Here is a 7070-nt window from a genome sequence, read left to right on the forward strand (position 1 = left end):
GAGCGCCTCCGGTGAGAACCCCCCCTGTGCAGGTGGACTGCTCTCCCGGCCCAGAGCCCGTCTGAATGAAAAGACACTTTCGAAGATGAAACGGGGCACAATCTCCTCACAGGTCGGCCTTCACGTTTCCAATAGGTTCTGATGGGAAACACGAACTCTGAGCCCAACGAAGTGAGACATTGGTCCTGCCCCGGCAGAGTCACCCCTGTCCTCAGTACCTCGTTGGACCATTACAAGCCAGACTCCATTATTTCTCCTATGTTGTCAGTGCTGGTGATGAGAATTCGAGGAAATTGGTTTTCTCTCTTATTATATAAATCCATGCAGAATTCCTTGATTTTTGCCTCCTGACCCACAAACCCTAAAATATTCACAATCTGACCTTTTATAGAGCCAGGATGCAGTCCCTTCTGATCACCCTAACCCTGGCTTACAGCACCCCTTTCTTCCTTAATTCTAAATCTTGCTGAGGCTAAAGTATGCCCGCCGGGGCCTCTCACCACGCGCTTGGGGGGTGGTCTCAGCCTGTCCACAGGCTGACCGGGGGGAGGCTTTTCTCCAGAACTGGGTCTGGGTACCCAGACGGGGCTGGCTGCCTCAGTCACTCATCCCGAGCACACGATCCCTGACCTCGCTGCTCCCTGACCTCGCTGCTCCCTGACCCTGTATTATCTGACCCCATGGCCCCCTGACCCTGTGGATCCCTGACCTCACTGCTTTCAGGGCAAGGTCATGCCCCCTCCCCCAGCGGCCACGTCTCTGGATCGGCCTACAGGGGAGGGAACAGTCTCCACACTGACTCTTGTGAACATGGGAATGATTGTAGGTACACGTGGGGCGCGTCCTGGGGCACGTGGCCTGCGCCCCACCCCCTTAGCAGAGCCACCCATCCCCCCCACGTGCAAGGTCAGCAAGGACACAGCCTTTGCGGTCACAACGTGAGGCACCAACGAGAGCCACCGGCCAGGGCTCCGAGCCCAGTCCTGCCGCCGTGAGCCCGGGGCCGTGACAGTGCTGTCAGCCTCTCGGGCCTCAGCGCCTCACCCCAGAGATGGAGCACGCCGCCGCCCCTCTGAGCGTCGCGAAGGCATAGCGGCCGCGCCCACAGCACCTGCTCTGGCCATGCTGGCAGTCCTAGGGCCAAGGCCCCGCCCGCCCCCACCCGCCGCCCCCAGGCGTCCCGCCGGGTCTCACTGAACCGGCTCCGCAGCCTGTCCAGGCAGTGGACCCCTTGTGGACTCAGGGCCACCCCGGGCCCTCGGCTCCCGGGCCCACAGCCCTCCTGGCCCCGTCTACCCTCCCCCTCCTTCCCGCCTCAGACCCACCTTCCGAGGCCCAGATTAGCTCCTGCCCAGAGGCCTCCCCGCTGCTCTTTGGCCCTGATTCCTGTTTGCGGCGGCAGCAGCCAATTTGTACTGACGATGTGTCGTGTGAAACACGTGTGTGCGTGTCTGCGTGCAAACCGTGTGCCGGCACACTCTGGAGACCTGACCTGGGCTGTGTGACCTAACTCTGACCGCCCCCCCCCCCCGACAAGGGAGCACCGTGCTGCCTGCTCCGTCAACAAGGAACATCAGCAACGGGGGCCTAGGTGGATCGCACGTGTTTTAACTTCCTGTACATTGTGGTGTTTTGACCTCAAAACATAAGCCCTTCCGGGCGGGGAGGGCCTGGCCACGGCGAAGGGGCCAGCCTGGGGCTCGCCTGTGCCAGCAGTGACGGGTCCAGGGCGCTGGCTCCTCTGTGCGCCCTGAGCCCCGGGGAGCGTGTTTCTCTGCCTTAGCCTCCCAGGGCCTGGCGCCAGGGACGCCCCTGAGGCCCAAAGTCCTCCGACGTTACTCAGCCCGGCAGTTCCTGGGCTGCTCCGTCGGCCCTGCCGCCTGCCCGGGAGACCCCCAGGAGCCCTGGGGCCCCTCACGCCCTCTCTGGGCCCTGGCCACCCGGCGTCCCCTCCCGACCCCGAGTGCACGTCGGCCCCTCGGGCCTCTGGGTACAGTCAGCTGTGTCTCCCTTGTGCCGCACCCGGGGGCCTGTCGCAAAGGAGCTCACCGTCAGGTGGGCCCCCGGCGCCACACCAGCTCCCTCCGTCCGGGGTCCACACGCTCACCCGCCAGGTCCTTCTAGCCGTGCGGTGCCCCCCGAGTACGGCCTTCTGTTGTGCGGCTCCTCACTCAGTGGAGTCTTGTCTTATAGCCAAGACCCTGGGTTCAAGGTCGGAGTTCAGCCCAAGGGCAGGCCCGGGGGTGAGCAGGCCTCCGGTCACTGCTGCCGACCACACGCCCTGCGCCCCCTCCCCCGCTCAGCTGCCAGCCCCCCCCTCCCCCCCAGGGCAGCTGCTGCTGTCCCCGAGTCACGGGCGAGGCCCCTGTCCCAGGGCCCGGCCCTCACGGCCCTTCCAAACCCAGCGCCTGTCTCCTGGCCCCCGCCCGTCCGTGTCCCTGCCGCGGCCTGCGGGCAGCCTCCTGCGCTGGGACCCGGGACCGCGCGCCCGTGCGGGAGGCGCCTGCTGCCGGCTCGCGGCGGGTTAGTATTCGGGAACTCTGCCAGCCCCCCGCTAGATAGGCGGCTTGAAGCGCCTGCAGCGCAGGAGCCGGCAAACGCTAGAAATGAAGGCCTTGCACTTCCAGCTTCTGCTGACGCCAGCTTAGCAGCACAGCAGCGGGCAACCTGGAGGGACACGGAGCCGGAATCCCGAAACTCCGGCGGGTTTGGGGGAAGCGGCCGCATCCAACGAACGCGTGGAATTTCATGTCACAAAGGACGTGGCCACGTGGCCAGCGAGCGGGGCCGAGGCCCAGGGCGTGCACATGGCCTGCTCTTTGCAGCGACGACACAGAGGCCCAGAACGGGGCAAAGTCCCCTCCGGTCCCCAGGAGCCAAGCCCCGCGGCCGAGCTGGGGGACCGAGAGCTTCCTCCTTAGGGACGCAAGAACGCAGGCCAGGGGCCGGCAGCCTGGTCCGGCGGCTCCCCACGCCGGCCCTGCCCGCACGGCGGGCCCCCTGCATCCTCCGGGGAGCTCACCTTGGCCAGGTGAGTGGCCAGCTTGTCCCTGGCGTCCTTGGTCTCCTTCAGCCCGTTCCGGAAGGCCACGTCCACCGCGTCGCACTGCCTGCGCAGGTCGCCGGCCGTCTGGGACAGGAGCCGGTCCGCCAGGGCCTTCAGCTCCAGGGAGCTGGTGATCTGCCTGGCAGCCTTCTCCACGTTGGCGTTGGAGAAGTCCAGCCAGTCCTCCAGACTCACAGAGCTGCAACGGAAGCCACGCGCTCTCTCGCGGCCCGTCGGGGCTGCGGCAGGGGGTGCGCGGCTGGCAGGGCCCAGAACTCCGCGGAAGCTCGGGACGCCCCTCCCCGGGCGGGGCCCGCACTGGTGCCTCTGTGGGAGACTCGCCTGCCCCGCTGGGCCTGCGTCCGCGGGTGTGGACCCTAAAGGGCGCGATTAGCGTGCCCCTCGTACACTTAGAGCAAGACAAATCCTCACTGTTCAGAGGTTTCACAGGAGACGCTCCCCAGGCGCCCCCCCCCCCCCCCCCCCCCCCCCCCCCCCCCCCCCCCCCCCCNTGCCACTCACCGGGGATCCACCCGCGTGGCGCTCTCCGAGTATCGGATGTTCGGGGAGTTGTTGTTGAGGGAGACGCAAACGTCGTCGATGGTCAGGGCCACAAACTTGTCCTTCAGGTCCTTCTCCAGCTTGTACTTGGCCGAGCGGTTCAGCCTGCAAGGAGGAGGCGGGTTCGCTCCGCGACACCCAGGCGGCAGCTGTGGGGTCCCAGGGACCATGGGTGACCCGCCACCACGGGGCCACCGAGCGGGCCACGGCGCCTGCTCCCCTCCTGCCCCCGGCACCAGGCTCAGCCCCGGGTCCGCTAGCCTGGCCTTCCAGACCCTCCCCCACCGTGACGGCTCCTGAAGTCACCGCGGAGGCCGGCTACACGTGAGGGGTCAGCCCTGGCGGGAAACACCCCGTGTCCTTCAGGGTGAATCTCCCCCCACCCTGTCCCCACCCACGGCCAGGGGGCGGCTGTCACGTGGGCCTGACCCCCGGGGCCGTTTCCTCCTGACCTGATCTGCTCGGACGCCTCCTCCACGGTGCGCGTCAGCAAGGCCGTCACCCCGCGGATGACCTCAGCCTCCTTCACCAGCTCCTGCTCCACCTCATCGTGCACCAGGTCGATGCCGACCCGCCTCTCCCTGGCCGAGGGGGAGGGGCCGGTCATCCGACAGGTCGGGGGACCCTCGATACGCAGTCTTTCTGGACAACGGGTTTGAGTACGACCCGCCCCGTGTGCATGGCGTGGTCAGGACGTGCACGGGTCCGTTTCTGTGGGACCTCGAAATATCCAAGCCACCAGGAGGCAAGCCGGATCGGTCGGTCCCTGCTCACTGCTCACGCCCGAGGCACTTCCCCCCTTAATGTGGCCTTCGTTCCGGAAGCCTTTTCCCTCTTACCCGTTCATTAGAAACGTTGTCTTTTGACTGAGAATTTCAAAGACATGTGTTTCCTTCCTGGAAACAGGACCCAGTCCTGATTTTCGCCACGGATTTGAATCCAGAAAGAGGAGCTGACCTTTCCAAAGGGACGTTGTAACACGTGCCAATAAACGCCCGGAAACAGAGCTTCAGAGCGAGTGACTCCCCAGGGTCCCGTCATGTTCCCCCCAGAAGGACCCATCCCTGCCGCTCTCTCTCTCCACCCCGTGGGGCCATGTGTGGCGGGAGGGCCCCACCCCCCCCAGCTGGAGTCTCAGGCACACTGCACAGCTCAGGGGCACCTGGCTTGCCCTCCGGGGAAATGGGCGTAATTACGACTTTCACGGGGTTTGGCAGGGAACAGGGAGGAGCAGGTGCGGACGGCGAGGTCCCTGGCTCGTGGCAGCAGGCGCCCCACCACCCTACAGCCCCCCGCACAGCCACCCTGGGCGTGACCCTGGGCAGCGGGGACTCGGCGATCGCCCGCTCCTTCCCCTGGCCTCACAAAGCCCGCTTGTGGCTGGGAGGTGGCTGCTGAGGGAGCGGAGGCTTGGACGCTGCAGGCCGCAGCCCACCCCACTGCCGGGCGTGAGGGGAGGGAGGGTCCAGAGAGGCCCTGGGGCCCAGTCGCCAGGACCCTCAGGGGCCTGGCCGAGGCGCTGCCGCTTTATCTGGGAGGCACCGGGTTGTAGGGACAGGACTGTGAGCAGGGGGGCGACCTGGGAAAACCTGCATCTGCATCCGGGAAGGCTCGGCCGCCAGCAGCCGGGGCGGAGGGGCCTGCGCCCAGGAACCTCCAGCGTCCCCCAGAGCAGGAAGCCCCGCCCACTCCCAGCCCTGGCAGGAGGGGAGGGACCGTGAAGGTGCGACCGCACAGGGCCCTCTGGACGACCGAGCGCTCCCTCCTGTGTGGCTGGGAGCGCTGGAGCGGACCCTCCTGGGGAAGCTGCGCCTGCCCTGCGGGCCACGCTAAAGACGGCTGGCGTGGCCCCGGGACTAGCTGGCCAGTGGGAGGCAGGCGGGAAAGGCAAGGACCAGACCCTCACTATTGCTACTTGCTGGAGTGCGGACAGAATGGCCGGAGCTCTGGCTGCCGTCTGGCAACACGAGGTAACCTGGGGAGTGAAGGTGGGGGGGGTGGGGGGGATGGGACAGAAGAGGCCGGAGCCCCGCGCGGTCTCCAGGCTCCCCAGGCGTCAGACAGAAAGAAACTGCCCTATTTAAGCCCCATGCTGTCTTGCGGGGCACAAACCCAGTCCTGCCTTCCACCTCAGTTAAGTGGGCGAGAGCTCCTTCGCTGCCCGCCGCCCCGGGGAGGCCGAGACCACGTCCCTGTTTGCCCCCGGTGCCCCGCCCCCAGCACCCCGCGCCGCCCGCAGAGGTCCCTCCGGGCGCCCCCGCCCACCTGTACTCCAGGCACAACTGGGTGATGTGCAGGGGCCCCTTCAGGCCGTCCAGTGCGTTCTGCAGTCTGGTCCGGTAGGTGAGCAGCTCTTCCGTGACCAACACCAGCTGCTCAAGCTTCTCGTCCAGCTCCTTCTTCCAGAACCTGACCTCCTGGAGCCTCTGTTCTGGGGCCACACAGACAAGACAGGGCGTCACAGGCCTGGGCCAGCCGCCTCCGGGGCCCCGACTCTGGGATGAGACCCCGAAGCCACCAGGACGCACTCTCCGCTGCGGGGGGCACCTTCCCAGCATCGTGTGGACTGGGCGCAGGCGGCCGGCGGTGGGGGGGGGGGGCAGGGCTCGCCTCCTACAAAACCAGCCTTGAGTTAACGCAAACACCACCCACGCCGGTCGCTCGAATTCTTCAACGCTGCCGTTGCTCACAACGTTTAGTCTAACCAAAGCCATAACCCTACGGTGTTTGGAAAGCCAGAGACCCAGTACCGCAGTTCTCTGACCCCTCCCCACCCACGGCCGCTTCTGGAGGCAGCCGCCTTCTAAATGCTTTTAGAATTTCTTCCAGCATTTGCTCACACGGCTACTTACCTGTGACCACATCTAGCGACGGCTACCGATTTCCTGTGGGTGAAAGACCAGGGTTTGTCCTTATGTAACGAGTCTCTGCTCCTTCTGGCTTTGAGATTCAGCTGCATCCGCTTTCTGTTAAAGAATCACTTCACACTTGTTCGTGGTTCTGTAACTACGTGAGTGCGATTCACACCTGAGCCAGGCAGTGTGCTAAGGTCAATTTCTTCTCTCCTACAGTTTTTGGTTGTGTGTTTTCCGAGGGGCTGGTCGTTGTGTTTTTGTTTCACGTCCCAGATACGCATCACTAACTTTTCCTTCGACTTTCTTATAGAACTACAGCCCCCCCCAAGTATTTTCAAACCCAAAATTGACTGATGGCTTTGCTTTCTCCCCAAGACCTCTGCCCGGAGCGCTTTCTCCACGCCGCCCGCCCCGCCACCGGCCTGGTTGTTGGTGACGCTTGTCGCTCCAGAGCCCCTCCCCCTGCGCACCCGCTGCAGCCCCCCCAGCTCTGTTCCAGAGCCCCTCCCCCTGCGCACCCGCCGCAGCCCCCCCAGCTCTGTTCCAGAGCCCCTCCCCCTGCGCACCCCCTGCAGCCCCCCCAGCTGTTCCAGAGCCCCTCCCCCTGC

At 65.6% G+C, this 7070-nt stretch overlaps 1 protein-coding gene across 3 annotated transcripts in view; it reads right to left on the minus strand.

Annotated features, from left to right (window-relative positions):
* The window catches only part of TEKT1 (tektin 1), a 17657-nt gene that overhangs the window by 4506 nt on the left and 6081 nt on the right, over positions 1 to 7070 (minus strand). For all 3 annotated transcript variants that reach the window (XM_039254517.1, XM_039254516.1, XM_039254518.1), the window contains exons 3-6: positions 5873 to 6038; positions 4060 to 4188; positions 3569 to 3712; positions 3023 to 3245 (exon numbers count right to left, since the gene is read on the minus strand). In XM_039254517.1, coding sequence (XP_039110448.1) covers positions 3023 to 3245; positions 3569 to 3712; positions 4060 to 4188; positions 5873 to 6038 — 662 coding nt within the window. The remainder of the gene's footprint in view (positions 1 to 3022; positions 3246 to 3568; positions 3713 to 4059; positions 4189 to 5872; positions 6039 to 7070) is intronic.

Source organism: Hyaena hyaena, unplaced genomic scaffold (assembly GCF_003009895.1).
Source record: "Hyaena hyaena isolate Hyena2069 unplaced genomic scaffold, ASM300989v1 scaffold_492, whole genome shotgun sequence".
NCBI lineage: Eukaryota > Metazoa > Chordata > Mammalia > Carnivora > Hyaenidae > Hyaena > Hyaena hyaena.